General features: G+C 46.4%; 1 protein-coding gene across 1 annotated transcript in view; it reads right to left on the minus strand.

Moving 5' to 3' along the window:
- Nucleotides 1–607: 607 nt before the first annotated feature.
- The window catches only part of MN1 (MN1 proto-oncogene, transcriptional regulator), a 40839-nt gene continuing 18594 nt past the window's right edge, over nucleotides 608–22852 (minus strand). The window contains exon 2 of the mRNA XM_079957752.1: nucleotides 608–5322. Coding sequence (XP_079813878.1) covers nucleotides 5138–5322 — 185 coding nt within the window. The 3' untranslated portion in view covers nucleotides 608–5137. The remainder of the gene's footprint in view (nucleotides 5323–22852) is intronic.

The raw sequence follows: 22852 nt of genomic DNA on the forward strand, positions 1-22852 counted from the left end.
ACACGCCTTTAGTCTGATCTAGGAGGGATGCAGGTGCTGCTGCAAGAGAAACTATCGGAGACACGTCTTCTCTCTACTTTCCTGCTCCCACTCTGCCTCACCACTTTGATCTCAATGGATCCCAGTACCTGCAAACACCTGCCCTGCAGATTTTACTTTATTTGGCCCGCCTGCTATGCTAACAGCAATGGCATCGCTATAACTCTTGGAGACCTGCGGAAAGAAAAGGTTAAAATCATCAAAATGGCATTCCTTGATTGGCACAGATGTGGGTGGCAGTGAAAAAGAGGGAGGATGCCCCATTTAGAGAGAAGCTGGAAACATTTGGTCTCAAACAAGCACATTATGAAAGGGTGTTGACATGTTACAGCTGGGAGGGAGGAGGGCCCCACCCCCCCTTGTGGGCCACAAGAGGCAGAGATGAGCTTTGGCCAGACCCACCCAGCCCTTCTGGATAAGCGAGTGCATATTGCCCTTGCCCCTCTCTTTTGCAAAGCTAGCCGACAAGCAGAGAAGAGGACAAAGAAACACGCTCCCTGCAGCACTCCAAAACATCGGAGGAGGAGGAGAGAAGATATACACAATTTAAGGCAAAAATATGCAATAGTCACCATTAACATCATATTTATTGTTATTTAGTTGCTCAGTAAAACATATACAGATATATACAATATGCATGAATACAGAAGACTGCACTTTACATATTTTAAAAAAGAAAAAATAACACTCACTTTTCATGAGCTTTTGTCACAGTCTTCCAACCAAGCATTGAGAAATGAATTTAAACAAAAATTCCAGAAAGGGGAGGGGGGCGAGAGGAGGGAGGGGAAAGGGTAGATTACAGATTGCCCTCCACATTCATATCTTACATGTGCAATAATGTTTGTCAGGCTGAATTTGCTATGCAGTAAGGATTTGTCATGGATTGGGGAAGGGATTTCTTTTTAAGGAATTAGATTCAATACAAAGTAATAGCATCATTTTGTCTTTATAAACCGTTTTTAAAGCTGCAGTTGTTTTAGGGGTGATGAACACAAAGCAGCAAAGTGGGAGTCCCCTGAAATTTCATCTTAGAATCTCTCTGCAGAAATGAGTTGTCCAATGTTTCTGGTTTATTGTAGGTCAGTTTTCATCGTAAGAGAAAGAATTCTGCTGAACAGTTCCGGACTTCCTATTGAAGTGAGGCGAAATCTAAGAATTCAAGGAAAGAGAGTTCTGCATGTGCAGAGACTCAGACCAATGTCAGAGCAAATTAACCTGATTACGGTTCTGACAGAAGCCCTGCTTTTCAGAAGGAACAGCCAGGCTGGTCGGTGGAGCATCCAGCTTTGGAGAGGATTTTCTGGCTGCCATGAAAGCAGACTATCCTCCCTGCCCAAGTGCCAATTAGGGCAAGCAACCTATCAGCCATCTCTCCCCAATACGAGGGTCTACAGCCAGTTTCTTGTGATTTCCAACTTGCATGGGGTGGGTACCAAACAGGAAGCTGTCAGCAGGGGTTTGCTGAGATCCATTTACTTAGCTGCAAAAGTACTTTCTGGCAATGAAAAAGTTTTCAATTTGGAAACTTTCTCTCCCCCCCCCCCCAAATTGCCTGAATGAGAGTTTAATCTACTGGATGGTTTTTAAAGTTCCTGTTTTGTTATCATTATTAATTTCTTATTCTTTAATAATTTTCGTATTCTTTAAACACTTAAAATTTCAGTTGTGTTGATTGTTCAAGAAAGCATAATTTTAAAAAGAAAACAAATTAATGTTGTTTAAAATAATCTTTTGTGGTTTGATGGGAATGTCCCCAGGCCAACAGTGCTCCTAGACTGGGACTCCAGGCAGCAGCTCATCTGCATGGTCTCAAGGGGGGAGGGGGGAGGCTCCTCCAGCTCTGCTCCCCAGGCCCATCGCCCAGAGGTAGCAGGCGCCAAAGGGTGGAAACCCAAGCCCTTCTGAGTAGCAGATCTCCTGCCCAGCAGGCTTTGCTTCCTTCTCTTCAATGTGCCTGCAGCAAGGAGGGACAAGTTCATTCCTGTAAGGCAGTGTTTTGATCTGCCTCCTGCAACAGAGGGGGAGGGGGATTCAGTCACAAACCAAATTCCCACTGCCCTTAAAACCAGACTTTTCAGGAGAAGGAGCATGATGGCCAAAGACACAGGAGAGCATGGGATGACTGCTGGATGACACCATGTCCATTACCCATCCTGGACACAAGTCAGAACGAATGCTCAGTGAACAGGTCATGTGGAAGGGACCAAAGACTCTCCGGCTGGCCTGGAGTTGCAAATCTTGCAGGGAGAAAAGAAAATGTAAAATCTAGCTTTAGCTACATGAAAATAATTTCACACAAATCTGAGTAGACATTTAAAATGCCTTCATTTGAATTTCTTGGGTTTAAGAAAGAGGAGACGGCCTCCTCCAATTAAAGGAAACTAACCAGAAGAAGAACAGAAAGTTAGGAAAATGCAGTCAGTGAGGCAAAGGTTGAAAGAACTGCCTTGCCCAGAGCCCAAAAGGGCCTTTCCTTCATCCCAGGAAAGGCCAACAGCAAAGAACACAGACTTGCTGGGGACTGCTGCTTCCTAGCTGCAATACACCCTGCCCAAAAGCAGGCAGAGGAGGTGCCTTCCACTCCACAACTTTCCATTCCCATTACCTCACCATTTACACGGCTTTACAGTATTATGGTTGGGGGGCCCCCAAGGGCTTGGGAGGAGATCAAGCTGCAGCAACAGCCTGTGCCTGAAAAGCAATGGCCCAGACAGGTGGAAGCTAACAGGCTCTTTCTGGGGACGGCTGATCTGAAGACCAACAAGTCCTTGACACCTTAGGGTTTCCCTTTGCTGTGATCCTCCCTTCAGAGAATCAAGGCAATGCCAGCCAGTGACTACTTGCCCATACAGCTTCAAGTAGCTAATACGACAGGCACCCTGCTTTAAAGCTGGCTATGGAATTAACCCTTCTGAATCCAAAATGTGTTCAGCCTGCGAATCATGCTCAGCCTGCCTCTTCTGGCCCATGCAGTATTAGCGCCATGGGAGGGGAGAAGGGGTCTCAAGTGGGCATGAGAGAGAGAGAGAGAGAGAGAGAGAGAGAGAGAGAGAGAGGAGGGTGGGAGGCACAGACAGACAGGAGAGCCCTTGAAGTGCACAGATGGAAGCAGCAGGAACTGGATCACAAAAGGAACTGCAGACTGTGGCAGACACCCACATCACTCAAGCAGCTTTCTAAATCTCATGTGGCCTTACCAACACATTTCTGGCATTTTCTAAGGGCCTTTCCAAATTCTCTCTCACACACACTTGCCCAAATAAGGCCAGTCCATTTGTTAACCACCCTGCAACTGTTGCCTCAGGCAGTGGACTGGGAGGGGTGGCAAATGTGCACACCCTATGCCAGTCTGCCCTGCACATGCCCACCACCTAGTGCCCCAGGAGCAAATGGACCAGCAGTGCTCCCACAGGTCTTGCTGGTGGCACTGGACCACCCAGGACTTGCTCTGAGCAAGGTCCTTCTGCAGTGACATAATTCTAGTGAGGTGGCCCCAGAGAGCGCTTGTGCTACTCTTAAAATTTAAGAGCTATTTTTGGACATTGGAAAATGGCAGAGGCACAGAAAATATTTGGATCCCCTGGTCCCAAATGCCCCAGTCTGCCAAATTACCTAGGTTTCCCAGGATTCTTCACCAGAGCAAGGCATGGTCAGCCGGGAGGTTCTGCAGAACCTCAGACTACCTGCTTCTTTCAAAAGCCCCTTTGCCTCAGGGGGCAGAATGTCTTGCGCTGGCCTTGCTCAAACCCTAGAGGCAGAGGGACTGGAAAAAGCCACTCAGTAGTGCCAATGCTACTTAAAAGTGATGGGAGGGACACAACTTGCGTGACATCTCTTTTTAGGGTTCCCTGGGTTAATGGCACAGGATGCGCTCCTCTGAAACACTCCTCAAAAAACCGGGGGCTCCATTAGACTCCAGCCAATGGTTGGTTGGCCTGTGCTAAATCTGCCCCAAATGATGATGGCCAGTGGATTCCAGCAAATGCTAGTTTCATTGGACAGAGACGTGGGGGGGGGGGGGACCACCAATGAAACTAGCACTTTCCAGCAGCACGGTAGAGAGTGGGGCCTGCCCAGCTTTTCGGCTCTGCCACAGGGTCACAGCTTAGCCCTGCCCTAGAAGAGCCCGAAGGATTCAGCAGCCACTCCTGCCCTCAGCTGCCTCAGCCCAGTTCCACAGGATGACAATAGGTTTTTAAAATGAAATTTAATAAATCCCTGTTTCAATTGCTTTAGCAATGCAAGCCTGTAAGGAAGCATACACTTGTCACACAACCAGGAACAACACTGAGCTCAGCCGAGACAAACTCTGTCCCTCCCCAAGGTGGCCGGCAGCATCAGGAGCGAGGAAGAAGGAAAAGCACCCTCTGCTTGCTCACAGGCCTTGGGTGAGAATCGGTGCCCTTGGAGGGAAGCTGCCACGGAGACACACGGCTCTGTCCCCTGCTTGGGCAAGTGGCTCTGCCTGGCCCTCTGGCTGCTCCAAGAAGAATGGGGATGAGACTCTGTGACAAAAAAGTAGACAGGCAGCAGGAATTGGGGGGGGGGGGAGAGCAGCTTGCATCCCCCCTTCCCCCTCTCCTCCTAGTTTTGCTCTCTGGAAAGAAACAGCACAGGCTGAATCCTGGACTGAGCATTACAAGTTTGGCTTGCAGGAGATGCACAAAAGCTCATCATCCATTCGGTGGCTTTAGGGTGGCAATTTCACTTTGAGGAGCATTTTAATCAGGACAGAACAAAGCATGGCGGGGGAATGTGTACAAAGTAAAACCGTCTTGCCTCATCACAACATACCGAGAGACAAGGAAGGCCTCAGCTAGCCAGGCAGCCGAGATCAGTCCTCCTGTGGGTGGGCACCCGTCTTTCAGGCAGACGCATCTTACAGATGGGTTAGCAGTAGGAACATACCATGGGGAGAGATGTTTTTTTTAAAAATCAAGGTGAGCTTTATTTTAAATTAACCCTTTCCAGTCTCTATGCCGCTAAGCAGGTACCAACCTAGAAAAAGAGTCCGACTTGCAGGAGTGGCCCTTTAAACAAAAAAAGAAAGAAAAGAAAAGAAAAGAAAAGATCCTTGCCCCCCCCCACTTCTTCTTCAAGTCAGGGCAGCCACAAAAGTCCCAAATCTGTTAGAGATGTCCGAGTGCAGGGATCTCCACGTTGGCACCGCAGTCCGGCCCTTCGCTTCGCCCATGTCGTCCGTGCAGTGGACAGAAAGGCACTGCAAATGGCTGCCACTCTGTGCCGCGGCCGAGGACTTGCTTGAGGGGAGGTCGTGGGCTGCAGAGGGTAGACAGAGAGGTTATGGTCAGCTCAGTGTAGCAGCAGCAGCAGCAGCAACAACAACAGAAATAACTCAATGCACAATGTTCTCAGGCTTCTGATGGCAGCCTCAAGCAGTTGGGATGTTCTCGGAAGAAGAAGGGAAAGGAATGTGGGAGGAGGAGGAGGGGAGTCAATGACATCTGTCAGGAAGGAAGGGTGGAAGGGGAGTGTGGCAGGAGTGGGTGGGAGGGAGGGAGCCAAAGGGCCCACAGGAGTTGTTCTGTCGCCCCAAGCTGTGCATCATTTGGTACAGTGCTATAGAAATTTATAGAAATCAAATAAATCAGAAGCTGCATTTATGCAGCAAGGTTCTGCTTAGCCTTTTGTCCCTAAAACTAAAGAAATCTGAATCACTTGCACTGTATCTTTAATCTCTTTATTAAAGGAAGTTACACACTTGACAATAATACCCATATCTCAAGGCAGCAAACCCTGAAGGTATCAAAGTAAAAAGCAAACATTTCACAACCTGGCATTATTATGCAAAAGGCTATGCTAGCAGTGATGAATTACGGCACTTTCTGGGTGAGAGAGAAGCAGAAACACGGGTGCCCATCCGCTCCCCACCCAGCCTAATCCACCACCACCCCTGCCCTGAAGACCAAACTCAGACGGTACTGGAAATGAGGGATGGGCAAATCTGCCAATTTCACTTTCTAATTTGTCCATTTCTCCATATTTTCTCATTAGTTTGCTTTTTTTAAAAAAAAGTCCTCATGAAAATTCATCAGTGGATTTCTGCTAATGTTTGTATGGAATTTTACCATATGTACATTTCTGCAAAGCCATTTTCACTAATACATGCATTCCTATGCAGGCTAACATTACTCATTTTTGTTCACATTACTTGACCAGAGAACTGCATTGCAAAATTTGGAGAAGTGTGGATGTAAAAGGATGGCTGATTCATGTGAATTTGGTAGGTTCACCTTTATTTTAACAACATAATTTATATGCCGCTTGATTGTGCAGGGGAAACCCCTTTAAGCAGTTTATTATAATATAAATAAAATATTAAAATTCTCAGTAAAAAGAGAAGAAGTTTTAAACAAGCATATATGAAAGCGTTTAAAATCTGCAATAGGTAAAGAAAGACAAAATGCATTTAACTACATGTCTGGATAGGCTTGACTAAACAAAAAGGTTTTAAGCAGGGTCTGAAAGAATGCAGCAAAGACACATGCCTATCAGCAGGCGGGGAGTTCTAAAGTGTAGGTGCTGCCACAGTAAAAGATTGATTTATTGCAGAATGAGCATTATGTTGCATCTGTAACAGGAGCAGTTCCACAGATCAAACTTTAAATGCAAACCAATCAGATTTCTCCCTTATCCCTACCTGGAGCACATGGTCACGAGAAAGAAGCTGCCTGCATCCCAGGTTGCCTTTGAAAGCAACTGCCAGGTCCTGCCCTGCCTCTATTCTCCCCTCAAGATGGGAAATCCAAAGTCTCTTGGGGTTCCAAATAATGAATGCCACCCTAAGCCACAGGCTGCACACTCACCACACAAACAATGGCAACTGCCACACCCAGAAAAACCAAACTCTGTGCCAAGGAAAGAGTAAATTTCTCTTACTTTGCATAACTTACTTTGTTTTCTCTCTACATAATTTATTCTTGCTTTATTGTCTTGCGGCGGGTGTGTGTGTGTGTGTGTGTGTGTGTGTGTGTGTGTGTGTCTTTGCCTCTATCCCCAAACTACTGGAAATCTTATGCAGCTGCCACCTTGGGCCAAATGGGACTTTCCCTGGTGCAGATGGCCAATCTGCATTTCTCCCCTACCTCTCCTGGGAACTTCCAACAGCTGAATCAGACTCATGACATGATGTCGCAGAGTTCAGCATTCAGCATCCCCCCCCCCCATCCAAATACATAGGCAGCAGTAGCCAATTAAGTGGTGCAAGGGCAGGGAAAAGCTGAACACAATGGCATCACGCTGCATGTCAGCTTCAACTAGACATTCCCAGGGGAGATGGCGAACGGATGTGAATGGTGACAGTTGCACAATATAGGTAACATCAAGTTTGGGCTTCTGGCTTCTAGAATTCCCCCAAGGACTGTGCACACAATTTCAAGCATACATTTTTAGCCATAAGGGATAGAAACTTGGAAAGGAAAAGTTGAGGTTCCCAAGAAGCTATTTTTTCTATTGCTGTTTTCCCCCCAGAATCCAGCCTCTAAAATAACAAACCTGGTTCCTGTGGAGCTTAGGAACTGCCTCCCTTTATCAAAACTAAGGGCGCATCCACACACCTTCTTTGTCCACTTTTTTTTTGCCCCACTGGTTTCCCCAGGAAAACCCAATATTTATTGCTGAATCAGAGCAAACATCAATTCAGGTTTTCCGTGGGATTGTTTTCACCATTAAAGAGTGGGCTTTTGCAGGGAAAGCACTAGGGCAAAAATAAAAGTTCCTGGACCCAGACCTGGAAAGCCTGGACCCAGGCCTAGAAATGCAGACTCTTTTGCACACACACACACAGCAGTTCACACTGTCATCAGATTTAAAAAGCAGGAAAGCACCCCCTTGAAGGCCGCTTTGCAACTCCAGAGCTCCCTACAGCCTTTTTTTTATATATAAATATTTATTAGGTTTTTTTTCTTCAAATTAATACAAAACACAAACAAAAAGACAAAAATGCACAAAAGATAACAAAAATACAGAAAAACGAACAAATATAATTTTCATTACTTATTCCAATAACTTATTTCCCGGACCTCCTCTCACCTCCCCCTTTTGTATTCCAGTTCAAATTCTTAACTCAGCAAATCCTTATTATAACTTGTTGTAACTTACTTTAACTTATTACTCAACCTTTACATTACAGCTGGTAACCACCTAATTTCTGTCCAACACCATTCTAACATTCATTAATTTTACAATATTTCTGCAAATAGTCTTTAAATTTCTTCCAATCTTCTTCCGCCGACTCTTTTCCCTGGTCTCGGATTCTGCCAGTCATTTCTGCCAGTCCCATATAGTCGATCATCTTCATCTGCCATTCTTCCAGAGTGGGTAAATCTTGTATCTTCCAATACTTCGCGATGAGTATTCTTGCTGCTGTTGTTGCATACATAAAAAAAGTTCTATCTTTCTTTGACACCAATTGGCTGACCATGCCCAGAAGAAAGGCCTCTGGTTTCTTCAGGAAGGTATATTTAAATACCTTTTTCAGTTCATTATAGATCATTTCCCAGAAAGCCTTAATCCTTGGACACGTCCACCAAAGGTAAAAGAATGTACCTTCTGTCTCTTTACACTTCCAACATTTATTATCGGGCAAATGATGTATTTTAGCAAGCTTGACTGGGGTCATGTACCACCTGTAAATCATTTTCATAATATTCTCTCTTAAGGCATTACATGCCGTGAATTTCATACCGGTGGTCCATAACTGTTCCCAGTCAGCAAACATAATGTTATGTCCAACATCCTGTGCCCACTTTATCATAACAGACTTCACCGTTTCATCCTGAGTATTCCATTTCAGCAGCAAGTTATACATCTTTGACAAAATCTTAGTTTTAGGTTCTAACAATTCTGTTTCTAGTTTCGATTTTTCCACCTGGAAACCAATTTTCTTCAGAGCTCCCTACAGCCTTGAAGAGATTAGCCTGAGCACAATGCAAGAGTTTTCTAAGCAGACACTTCTGTCTTGGTGACAAAGTTAAATAAACACAGGTCATTTTTCATTATTATATATTGTACCTTTTAAAATACCATACCACCCTGCCCGAGTCTCATTTGTGAGAGATGAGTTCAAATCAGCACAAGTTGTACAGCCAAGGAACACACGTGGGCCCCAACTGATCTAGTCCATTCTTCCTTTCCTTCATGGTCCTAATTGGAGCTCAGGAGATCACAAGAACATCAGACTGTGCCAAATTTGACGGCACAATCCTGTCTTGGGTTTTAAGTGAATTGGCTTGGTGGATATTTGTATGAGGGTTTCCCAGAGAATGGGAGATAGGGAGGTTAAGCCTTGGAGTCTGCTCAACACTGGCAGCTATTATTTACTATTTTCTTTTAATATTTCCATCCCACCACTCCACCAAATCTAGACCTCTCCCCTCCTTGATAGAGAAATCCACAAACTAGGGGTGCCTATTCAGACTCACTAACCAGATGGCTGAAAACGGCGGCAGCAGCAAGTTTTGCTATTAAAAAACCTTATGCCCTGATCTCACTGGGGATTGTGCAAACCTCCCATCTGATCCTCTCATGGAGCTTTTGGTCCCACATAAACACAAAACTGCCTCCATCAGTGCTGGCAGACTATAGTGACAGGATCCATGCTGATTGTGCCGCTCAAGCCAAAGATCCCACCAAAAATGTGGCCTCATGAAAGTCTGGCCACAGAAGGAAAATCTGTCGGCCTTCTCAGTATCCTCTCTGCCTTCTTCTCCACCACAGCAAGCAGCTCTGTGGCATTTCTAAACAGCACCTGCACTCTCCTTTCCCTGCCACCTCTTTTAGTGCACTGAAGGGTTCTGTGGCAGGAATGCCTGTAGTAGCACGGAGCTGAGCAGCTGCGATGTCACACAAGGTATATCAGAGGCAAAGACGACCAGTCACGATGGCTGCGTATTACCTTCCCACAGGCCCTGAATATTAGCTGCTGGGGACTGAACCTGGGAGATGCCTAGTGCACTCATATCCTGTTTGTGGGCGGGGCAGGGGTCCCCCCCCCAAGAGACATCAGGGGGGCTGAGTGGGAAGCAGGACATTGGAATACATGGGGCCCCTTTGGCCTGATCCAAACAGGATTCTTCCTACGTTCTCAGGGATATTTTGACATGTTCAGTGAAGATTTCTAAAAACATGAGACTGCCAACAGCCAGCTTCTGTAAGAGAATGAAAGGTCAGCTGGGCTGGAGAAAACTCTCACAGGCTTAGGCAGGTGAAGACAAGCAGCATCAGCAGAGGAGGCTGAAAGGGAGGTGAGAAGACCTTCCAGGAAGCCAGAAGGCAGCCACAGAGGGGGAGCAAGGGGGAGCTCCAGGGAGGGGCCAGAAGGCTGGCTGAGGATCAGGGAGTCCAAAGGAAGCGGAACAATGAGGCAGGGGGAGGGAAAGCAAGGAGCCCAGGAAATGCTGGGGCCACGGGGCGGCAAAGGGGAACGTGGGGCCAAAGACAAGCCCACAAACCCTTTCTTCTCAGGGTGGGGTCTGCCAAGGCAGAGCGGCACAGAGAAGGACGTGGGGACAAAGAGTCCAGGCACACCCTGGGCCAGGATGCTCAGTGGGGAGGGGGAGGGGGAGGGGGCTCTGCTTTAGCACTCTTTGTGGCAGCAGTCAAGAGGCAGTGCTGCCCCTACCAGGAGGGAAACTGGACAGGGTGCAGGAGAGAGCCAGGCCTTGCCTCTCTCTTCAGAGCACCTGCCCTCAGAAGGAGCCTCGGGCACACGCATCCTTCTGCTTCTGCAAGGAGCAGGAAGAAGCAGCACACAAGGCCACGAGTCCTCAGAAATATCACCTGCCAGCGAAGAAGGCATCTCACACATCACCACCTGCAAGGAATGTTGAACTATGAGCCTACCAGCAGCTTAATGAAGGCAACAGGAGACATGGCAGGAAGGCCAGAAGCCGTCTCTTTCTTCTGAAGCGATGGGGGGGGGGGAGGGAGGCGGCAGAAGCACAGGTGCATGCACACACACACAACCAAGGAGCAACTGTGAGCCTGGTCAAGGTCTGGCCATCCAGTGCTGTCAATTTGCTCTTGCAGGAGGAAGAGACCTGCCTCAAGGCTCATCCCTTGCACCTCTCAGAAGGCTCTGACAAAGCCCTGCAGCTACAGGCAGTCGTTGGCTGAGCCAGAGTTGCATCCACCCAGCCCAGCGTGGGGCTGGCCGATGGCACTCGGCCCTCTGTGGCCAGCCAACCATGAAGCTCCTTGATTAAGGTTAAGGCTGAAGGCTCAAGCCCCATCTTCTGGGAGACTCCCTCCTCCTCCTCCTCCTCCCCCCGCCATGCGCTTTGGTGCACAAGGCCAAGCACTCCCCAGTGGGAGTGGCTTCCAGGGCTGCTGCTGCTGTTGCTGCTGCTGCTGCATCTCGCTATTAAAATTACTGCCTTAGGACAAGATCTTTTTCACTAAGTCTCCCCCATGACAGTTTGACATATTGGTTTGGACACCTAACTGTGCATCTGTGCACACCACAGAATACTCAGAGGACAGAACACCGACACAAGCTACATGCTGCCTTTCACACCAACGGAGCAATCTGCTCTTGCAACTGAACAGAAAGGCTCATCCGCAAAGGGGTCACGGTCAATGCCAGGCAAAGGAGATGTGCCATGCGCACCCACCACTGTCCCACACAGCACTTTCTGAAATGACCACACCATTTTTAAAACTGGAAGCAGAAGCTTACACTCCTCTCCATTTACAACAGCAGCAGAAACTACATTCCTTCCCACAAGCTCCTTCCCACAGGCTCTCCTCGCTCCCTCCCTGAAGGAATGGACTCAAGGCCCAAGGAGGCCAACCTTCTGCTCCTACAGCAGCCACCCAGAGGCCTCTGAGAAGCCCACAAGCAGGAGAGCAGTGCAACAGCCCACCCCACCCCCCGCATGCTCCTCAGCGACTGGTCTTCAGAGGCAGACCATGACTCTTGGAGGTGGCATACAGTCAGCGTGACTTGTAGCCATTCAAAACCATTTTGCATGGGTCATTTCCCCCCTCCAGTTGTTCAGCCCCCCGCTGCTGGATGGAGATGCTTTTGCTGCACCTCTGGCCAGTGCTCCAGGAGGCACACACAGCTCCTAAGTAAGTGCATGCTTCAAAATCTGGGTTTCTGATCCTCCCGTATGCTCAGCATGTCTTAAGCCCACAACGAGAGACACATGTGAAACAGTAGCATCATGGCATGAGACACTTGGCTTGCCTAGGAACTGGCTGCACTCCAAAGGCCAGGAAGAAGCATTTTTATAGCCATGCCACTCACTCTGCAAAAACCACTTTTTCTAGAGAAAGCAAAAGGCTCTTTAGCAGACGCTGTGGTGATGCATAGTGGGACATTCTCCCCTGCTCCAGTCACTGAAGTATTAGCAGTCATCATCACTCACCATGGAGACGGGAGAGGGAGGGAAACCTGGGTGGGATCCCCCCCTCCACATGAATGCACACACTTGCATTGGGAAGGAGCCCATTTATCCTTAATGTCGCCTCCTCTGTGCCTGGCCCTTCCTGCAGCAGCTCTTGTCAGCCCTGGCAAGTGTCCTCTAATCTTCAAAGGCTCTTCCTTCACCGACAGGATGATTAATGGAGGTGCTGCCTGAGATTCTAAAGAGAGCATGTATCAGGCCATGTTGCAAGGATGTTTGTTTTGCTTCTCAGGCTCCAAAAGCTGGAAAGGAGCTGCTGACCCTTGGCTTTTGCCGAGAAAACCAGATACCAGCAGATAGCAGGGACCTGCTGGAAACTAAGACACCTTGGGAGTATGTTCCTACTAAGTCGTTTTGGTTTGTATTTCCACCCAGAGTGGAAGGCTGGCCTAACAGCAGTGGGAGGGCGAACAGCGAATTTCTCCTGCTGGCACTGCTGCTGGAGACTCTGCATGGAGGAGGCAAAGGAAGGAGCAAAGATGGGAGGCAACCTCACTGACTCCACCGAGGAGGACTGACAAGGTCTGGAAAGGAAGAGCCTGTGACGCTGAAGAAAGGGAGGGTGCCATGAAGACAGGCTACATTTGCACCCAAACCAGCAGTGGCTGACCTCATCCCCATCACACATACAGGCACCCAGGGCCAAAAAGGCACAGCTGCTGCTCTTCCATTTACCAGCCAAAAGGAAAAAGAAGAAAACCCGATACTTCCCACAGGCTTACAATGCAGAGAAGGGCACAGAGGAAGGAGCTCTTTACTGGCTCTTGGACGTCCACCTTCAGGCAGCAGTGGAAAAGCACAGGCTGTCCCTCCAGGCAGAGGCCAACATCTGCACACACAAAAGGAGGCAACAGTTCTTTCGTGCTCAACAGGCAAAGCTAAAGGAAAAGCTGTGTGTGATGATTCGTCACATTGTATATATAGCCTTTTGGTGGCTGTATTGGGGCCATGGCCATGGAGGAAGGGAGTTTTAGTCCTTTGCTTCCATCAGAAATGTCCCCCCAGAGAAGCTTTCTACCCAGTGCAAATAGAAGGTGCAGCGAAAGCAGTTCTGAATAGGAGGACCAAGAGGGGAAAAGATGAACACAACCACCCAGCCTCCCTCGCAATCCGGCTCAGGACCTCCCCCCCCCCCCCACCAACGGTTTCTTGGTCAGAGCATACACACCAGCAGCCCAAGGATCATGAATCAACGCCATGGAAAGGTGCCTGGAGCCTCTATTGTGATGGGGCAACATTTGTCTTTCAGGCTCTGTGGCCACGTTCAGCATTTCAGAAGCAGCCACCACCCAGAGTGCACTGGGTGCCCCCAGCAGACCACACCCATTTCCTCACATTCTGGCCAATCAGCTACTCTCACACCCCATAGCAGAAATTGAAAGGAGGCACTCCAGTGGCCTGCAAGTATTTTGTCTAAACCAAAAACTATTCAGCACTGGTTACCTAAACAACCTCCAATTCTCAACTTTGTATCTACTGGTTAGGGACAGCATTTGCATCTGTTTAAATATCCAGCCCACCTGAAATAAACTGCCATCTTCTTGACATTGAAGTCTTGTCCACATTTCTGCTTATTCCGCCACTTTCCCTAAGGGGAACCTGCTGTTTACTGCTGAATCAGAACAAACACCCATTGATTTTTCTGCAGATTGAGGTTTGTTCAGATTTAGCAGTAAACAGCGGGTTTTCCCAGAGAAAGTGGCAGGCCAAACAAAAAGCACACATGGCCCTGTACTTTCTAGCCAGGGAACAGGCAGAAGTGTGGGTGAGCCATAAGAAGGGAAGCCCATCAAAGAGGATGGACAGCAGCAACCTCCATTCTCATGCTTGACTTTTTGCTGCCCCAACATCCCCCCATCCCAGCCACTAGAGAACTAGTCATTGAAAACCTTCAGCAACTTTTAAGAACATCATCTTGCAGGTGGGACATTGCCCTAGCCACAGATTCGTGTACTGCAAAAGAAGAGGCTGGATGTTTCTTGAAAAGCAGGGTGTGGCTAACGTCTGGTCACCACAACACCCCAAAGACGTTTTCCCATAGAAAGCTCTCCCGTGGTGCCTTTTAGGTGAAAGAGACAATTCCCTGCAGAGTAACGTGGAGTTCAAAGGCAGCTTTCAATTCAAACATGAAAAAGGCCCCTCACATGGGACTCCCTTCATAAACAGAGAGTGAAGCTTGCCAACCTGGCTTGCCTAAAGCAAAAAGAGCAGAATGGACACAGACTCCCCCAGGGGCTCCCAGTGTACTTAGCCAGTGAGATTAGCACACGCCAACTTAACAAGAGGCTACGTGGTGCAACCTGGGAAGTGTGAGGATGTTGGAGCCACCCTACTCCTTTGCTATCAGTATCTCCTCCTAATTAAAGATGGTTTCATATCTCACCAACTTATATCAGTTTGAAATTGTATTCCGCCAATTTAAAAAATATTTTAACCATAACCACCGCATTCCAAAACAAAGCCAGAGCCTCTGAACTGCACTGCCATAGGGCAACATTTTCCCTGTCATGTTTCTGTCCTATTTACTCTTTCCAATGCTTCCCCTTACCTAAATAGTGAATAGGGTACACTACTCAAGTATATCACCGAACGCTCCTGACAGCCTCTCACACTGAGAAGCAGAATATTATGGACCTTGGAGGGAAAATGAAAGTCCAGAAAACTGAATACATGGGGAGAAAGCCAGGTAATGGCAGCCATTAGGAAGCACTCTGAACAAGTGACTTCCGTTGCCTGTGCCTTGGCAATCTTTAGGATGGATTACAACAATGTGTTGTATGAGGGGCTGCCTCTGAAAACTATTCAGGGACTGCAGCTGGTGCAGAATTCAGTGACAAGATTCCTAACAGGCCACGTGATTGGAGTAGATAACATCCGATACTAGTTCAATTGCATCAGCTGCCAATTCATTTGTGGGTCCAACTCAAACTTCTGATTTGTATAGCTAAGGACCAACATCTTGTGGAACATCTGAGATCATCCTCTGTGTAAAGTGACTAAGTTGACTAAATTGTCATTTTCAGAAGCCCTTCATTTTGGTAGCAATTCAGAGGCTGGCTACAAGAGGACAGGCCTTGTCCTCCACCTATGAAATGCCTTCTGTAGGAATCCTGATGAAGTGGTGCCAACACAGACATCTTTTTGGCATCAAGCAAATCTCCCAGACATAGGAGTGTTCATTTTCATCATCATCATCATCATCTTTTAATTTGTATACCGCCTTTCTATCTTACAATACTCAAGGCAGTTTACAAGCTGAAGAAACAAAAAATGTACAACTTATGACAATCTAATGCAATACAAAAATGTGATAATAAAACTTTAAAATAGGCAACCTACATCAAAAAAGTAACATTCAACAATCATTAGAAAAGTATTAAATAATAATAACATATAAAAGTTAAACAGAAATCCACTCCACAGTTACAATAAATAATTTCTAAAATATAATCAATAAAACAACGGCAAGCCACAGTGCATAAAATGATACAATACAAATTGAGAAGCAGAGACTGGAGGTTAAGGCAAGGCAGGTGGAAGGAGGCCTTGCCTGATGGAGACTCTCCCCTCATCCTTCTGAAGCAGTTGAAGGTATTGGGGGGGGCATTTGTTTGGTGACTGAGTCTATGGGGGTTTAGAGGGATTTGTTTTATGATTTTGAAAACCTTCTCATCTATCTGTATGATATCTGGGCTCATCCACACTGTCTGTCTCGTCATTTTCCCCTGGAAAAACCTGCAGTTTAGCCCTGAATCTGAGCAAATAGCAATGAGGTTTTCTGCAGATTGCTGTTTGTTCCAGTTTATCACTGAAGAGCGGGTTTTCCTGGGGAAAGTGGCAGGGCAAAGGCAAAACTGCTCAGACCTGTGCCTAGAAAGCATGAGACAAGTGGAAAACCTCTCGGACTCATGCTTTCGAGGCTCAGGACTCGCATTCATTGCAGATGAGCCCTTGGAAGTGAAGCCCATCAGAGGACAAACAGCATGTCAGATTTTAACGCTGTATTTTGTACTCTACTTCCATTTTTTTATTAAGTCACTTTGAGACGTTTATGGGAAGAGATGCCTAGATTGAAACAAATGAACAAAAAAACTACAACTATGTAGGAAACGTCAATTTCCGCAAGCAACACGTAAGAATCAGGCTCCACTCTGGCTGGCGCCATCCAGGCAGGGAATCTTTGCTAAGAAGAGGTTTAGAGTTGCAAGGTATTAGCCTGTGAGAATACCCTCCATGCCCCAAAAATACCCTAAGAACATGGAAGAGGGATCAAGGGGGGTGGGATGGAGAGGGCGAAGGAAAAGGAACACTCCCCACTTCCAGTGGTGCAGCTTCTAAATACAGTCAATTTATAAAAGGTTTCATTTTATTACAAAATGAATTATTTACCAGCATTTTCTGGGTAAGTGGACAGAGGTATCAGGGGTATTATCCAGTAGATGCCCATGACACTCATGCACCTTTCAAATGCAACTGTAGCTGCAGCATCAGACATTGCCCCCACAAGGGACTGCTGCTGCATGAGGGCTTTAAAAAGAAACAGGCAATACGGATTCAGCCAAAGTATTTATTTTTTTTTTTGAGTAAGGTATTTGTGTTTCCAGTTACACAAGACCATTGTGCATTTCCTACAGAAAGCATCTTTAAAATCCCTAAGTCAGTCAGGATGGTTCAAGTGAGGCTTTGCCCATCTTGTGAAAGCCGTATGGTCTCATAGCATGCTTTAAGATCCCCCAAACAGCAAGGTAAAAACCATATGAAGAGAGAGAGCTGTCCCCACTTTTCTCCTCTCCTCCAAAAGTGCATTCAACGTGAGGGCCAAAGGACTCCTATAGATTATTTGCCATTAGCATTTGCAACATGCTTTAGAATCTTTATTGCAACTGCTGTGACAACTCTTAGAAAAACTGGAAGGAGGCAACTTTGCAAGGACATAGCAAAGGCAGGACTTGCATCCAGGCCTCCGAATAAATTCCTCTAAATGGGCTGTGCAAAGAGGGTCAATGGAGATTTATCCCAGCATCTGCTAACACCCCTGGGACAAAGGTGCAACATCAGCTCCTGTGTCTCGGGATCCACTAAGGGCTTGTCCACACTTACACTTTTGCTCTGCTCTTTCCAGGCACAGGTCCGTGCTTTAAAGCTCCATGTCCAAGTGGTGGGCTTTCTTCACTCTGGAGCTTTCCCCATGAAAACCTGCTCTTAGCGCTCAGTTAGAGCAAACGTCAATTTCGGTTTTCCACAGAATGCTGTTTGCTCTGACTGAGCTTTAAAGTGCATAGGAAAGGTGCATAAGCCCAAAGCTACAAGGCTCCCTAGATGGTCACACCCTGGGGTCTTTCAAGTCCAATGTGGAGATGCAGCAAAACTTTGATCCCAGTTACTGTGCAAACCAAGAGAGTGCAGCGCAAGGCGAAGCCTGTCCTTCATTCGCGCTCAGCAGCTTGCCGTTCTTTAGTAAGCAGCAGCGCTGGAAAGAGTTAATCTTCCCCAGAGAGAACTCCCTGTTTCTGCACTGTGCAAGGCTGTGGCTGAAGCTGACCTGCCTGTCTGCAGCTTGACCCCTGACATTTCCACTCGTCTCTCATTGGCACACACAAGCTGCCCGAGGCCCCGCAGCGAAGAGGCTGGGCAGACAGGAGGAGGCAGGCACAGCCAGGGATCCATTTCCTAACAGTTCAGATGCAAAAGCAGTATCATCAGGGTCTGGCTGCTGCAGCTGGGCGAGGTCTATCTGTTAACCGCAAAACCTGTAACTGGAGCCCAAATTTCCATACTCTTGGAAGGCCGACCACATCTTCCTCTGCACAATTATCAGTGCGAAAAGATCTGCTCGGAAATGTCTCTATAGGCGACAGACAAATTTACAAAGAGATACCAAACGCTCAAATTATTTTCTGATTTAATGACGTAAATCTACACAGCAACATTAAGACGCAGTCCCCTCAGAAAAATATGCAGAACTGGCATTATCCTTCCTCAGTCACATTTTGCTATTTTAAAACAGAAATGCCCCAAACACGGCTCCAATGTTCCTGTTCCAGGCTGGCTGAAGCCCTGGACTGGACCCATGGTCTTAAGGGCTAGGAATTGTTGTTTAGTCATTTAGTCGTATCCGACTCTTCGTGACCCCATGGACCAGAGCACGCCAGGCACTCCTGTCTTCCACTGCCTCCCGCAGTTTGGTCAGGGCTAGGGATAGACCCCCCTTATTTACCGGTACTTTTACTATCTTGCATACGTTACCCAGCAGTCTCTCCATCCACGGTGCTCCTGCCGCTTTCCCAAGGACTCATTCTCTGTGGCTCTAAAGCAAAGCTCGGGCCTGTCTTCCTTCCCACGGCCAGAGGACATTTAAGACAGATCAACCAAGTCACAAACAGGTGTGTGGCCTGAACGCTTCACCCCTTCCCAGCAGCTCACTCAACTATGCCCTGCAAAGTCCTTGCCCTCTATGCAGAGGCGCCTGCCAAAAATAGCTAGACGAAGACAGATGCACGTGGGTCAATGTGATATACCAGGAAGAAGCAAGCAGAGGGGGCTCAAAGGTTTGGAGGCTGTCACTAAACACATATGTAATGCTGCATCCTTAGACTTTTCACAAAGGCCCTAAAAAGTCCAGGAGGTTGCTGTGTCACAAGAACATCCTCTTTTGAGAGCCTAACGGGGTAGAAACAGGTGTGTGCCACTGAATGTCCCAGGCACCTGAACTGTGGCCCCTGCTCCTCTATTAGCTAAGCAACACAGAGATGAAACTGGGCTGTGGAGCGGCACAAATTGCATAGCAGCAAATGAGTTGAGCTGCTGCTGGCTGCATACACAAGATACATTTAAATAAAACACATCTAATGCACATGGCTTTCCTCAAAGAATCCCAGGAACAGTAGTTTATTAAGGATGCTGGGAAGTGAAGATCTGTGAGAGGAAACTACAGTTTCCAGGATTCTCTGGGAGCGGTGTGCTTTTTATCCATTTTAAAATTATGGTGTGTATACGGCTTCAGTCAAAAGCAAATTGTAAGAAACCAATCCAAAAGGAGGGACCTGAGAGAACAGACACAACACTGAACAAATCAGTGTCTGTGAGGAACCTTTTGTGCCAACATCAACTACACCTGCATCCAGCACTAGTGGGTTGGCTACTTCTTAACTATCCTGCCACAATTCACAATATCAACGGATGAAAAAGAGAAGTCGTCCCTGGATTTTATTGGTTCTTTCAATGCATATGCATGGGTGGAATGAAAATTCAATTTGTGCAAATACAGATCGAGGGAGTGGTACCTATTCCAGATCAATGTAGAGCAGAAGGATGTGTGGGGAATGGAATAGAATAGAAACCGTTTGTGAGGTGCCACCACCCAGTGCCCAGCACTGACCCCTCACTTCCTGCAGCTGCCACCAGAGCAGCTTCTAAAGAACATCGTGCCACAGAGGGGAGCTACTCCAATGACAAAGAGTTGCTTGTCTTCTCTGTTTTATTGCTTTGTATTCTGATGCTTATTGTTTTAATAATTTTATATAAACTGTTCTCTGAGGTCTGGCTGGAAAGTGGAATATGAACACCTTATCAATAAATATTGCCTATTTCTCACCAGTCAGCTTGAATCCTTGGAAGCCCTTGTTTGTTACTGTGCCATCGCACAATGAAATCAAGGACGTATCTAAACTAAGAAAGCTAAAAGAAAGAAGCTAGACTTCAACAATATAATGTGCATAAGGTGCCGTAGGATCTGGAACTACTGTAACAGGAAGGAGGATTCTTAGAAAAAAGCTACCCTCAGCGCAACAGCACAACCTGGGAAGAGAACTGGTGACTGGTGAGAAATAGGCAATATTTATTGTTCATATTCCACTTTCCATCCAGACTTCAGAGAACAGTTTATATAAAATTAGAAGAAGAAGAAGAAGAGTTTGGATTTGATATCCCGCCTTTCACTCCCTTTAAGGAGTCTCAAAGCGGCTAACATTCTCCTTTCCCTTCCTCCCCCACAACAAACACTCTGTGAGGTGAGTGGGGCTGAGAGACTTCAAAGAAGTGTGACTGGCCCAAGGTCACCCAGCAGCTGCATGTGGAGGAGCGGAGACACGAACCCGGTTCCCCAGATTATGAGACTACCGCTCTTAACCACTACACCACACTGGCTTATTAATGCCATGAGAGTTTTGAGAATGGTTTGTGGCCTGACGTAGCTTTGCCAGTGGAAACCTCCCTCTTCAGGCATGCACATCCATCAATAGGCACACCTAAAGTTGCTCTTTTGGATCCCAGCCACAGTGTGTACGTCAGTCTATATTATATAAGTTGCAAGAAAGATTATTTTATTTTATTTTTGCACCTTATTACTGGGATGCCTTGTGTAAGACGTCAACAGTATGAACTCTATCCAGAAAACAGGAAGGTTAAAAACTGAGTTGGCTAGGTATGCAAATTATGTGGATATGCAATAAATAAATGAAGCATATTCAGCTATGCGATGAAGATATTCATTATAAATCATTAAAATCACAAATAAAATAGGCAAAACTGCAGAACCAAAATTCCTGCTTTCATTATTAATACTTTCATATGTAAATTTTATTTTTATTTTTAAGATTACCTGATCTGCAGTTTTCAATTAATAAAAACAAGTCCTTATTGGGTGTGGAACAAAAATACATTTCACTGACTACAAGACAAGACTTAAGAATGTTCCTCCACTCTGACAAGCTCTGTAGTTGGAAAAGGGCTAGTTTCTGAGTTAGTCTATGTCAAAAAGCATTTGCCACTGGGCATAAAAGCAAACAGAAGACACTGGGGAAAGTATTAATTAATTAAATTATATCCCTACTTCCCAGGTTCAGCTGCTCATCTACTGTTTGGCCAACTTTTGTCAATTATTTTTGTAAATGGCTCCTCTGTCGTCAGGGCAACATCTTTTGTTCTCTAAACCAAGCAAAATCAGGGACTTTACGGATAAACTGTTGTCCATTGAAATAATTTAAAGCTTAACGAAGTAGCCCTCAACCCCACTATGCACATACTTAAGTTGCTGGGAACTGATCTGATTTTTGTTCAAGCTTGAACAAAATGTGTGCCCATCTCTGCTTGAGGGTAAAACACAGTGGAGAACTCACACAATGGGAGTTAGAAATGCTGAAGAACACCTCTGCACAAGAGCACATTCAAATGAGCACACAATGATGTGACTTGCGAGCACTATCAGAAACATAAACGGCGCTTGCCATTTAAATGGAGTAAGATGGAAATATCTGCAAAACCAAGGGGGATTTTGCAAGAGAAATCATTCGTAATAAGGAAACGTCAGGAGAAGATAGCCTACCCTCAACACATCTGCTCTCAGCACTGAAGAACTTTTGTTTCAGTAGCTTAGCTACTTAAGAAAAAACAATTTATTGCATCTCTCTCTCTCTCTCTGGCAAACTGTGAGACAGTCAATACAGGTTTTCCCCATAAATTGAAGCAAATAAATATCTACTTAAAAGCAGGGGCTTTTCCTAAGTCTTCTTTACCCTGTGACAAGACTAGGGAGGTTTATTTATTAATGATAAACACAGACACATTAAAGTCAAAATTTGATATATTTTTTTTGTGTGCCAGGAGGTGCTTGTTTGAGTCCTTTGCATTTGCTTACTGTAAGCCAAATAGGTTTCTTTATCTTACAAACACGGACATCAGTACAAGAAGGGCCATTACACAAAGCAGGGAACTGTTCCTTCCAATCTTACAGGAAAGCTACGGAACAGAAGAATCTACCGTATTTTTTGCACCATAACACTCACTTTTTTCCTCCTAGAAAGTAAGGGGAAATGTCTGTGCGTGTTATGGAGCGAATGCCTGTGGGTGGCGGGGGGGATCTGCTGCAGTCGTGAGCAGAGGATCCATGGTTCCCCTTCCTTCCCTCCTTCGTGGTTACAAAGCATGGATCCACATGGATCCTCAGGATTTTTGCATTGGGCTACTCCAAACTCACTGTCAGATCACATGTCTGTGGCCACAGCATGAACCACAAAAATCATATATCCACTATTTCGTTTAGAATATTTTTTTTCTTGTTTTCCTCCTCTAAAAACTACGTGCGTGTTATGGTCTGGAGCGTGTTATAGAGCGAAAAATACGGTATATTCATCTCTACAAAAGCCAGCTAATAACCCAGGATGGCATGACACCAGAGTCAACAACACTGGCACACTATGCTGAGGTGTCCGAAAATACCCACACCCAGACTCACTGGTGAGAGTGAGCCATAACCAAACACCAGGGGGATTTAGGGGAGAAGAACTTGGGACATGGACCTGATGTTTTCAAACCTCAGCCACCTACTGCCTCCCTGACCTATCTCAAGTGAGTCAAGCACTCTCGGTCTCTGCATCTGGAAC

The sequence above is a fragment of the Podarcis cretensis genome, assembly GCF_951804945.1.
Source record: "Podarcis cretensis genome assembly, chromosome: 16".
Lineage (NCBI taxonomy): Eukaryota > Metazoa > Chordata > Lepidosauria > Squamata > Lacertidae > Podarcis > Podarcis cretensis.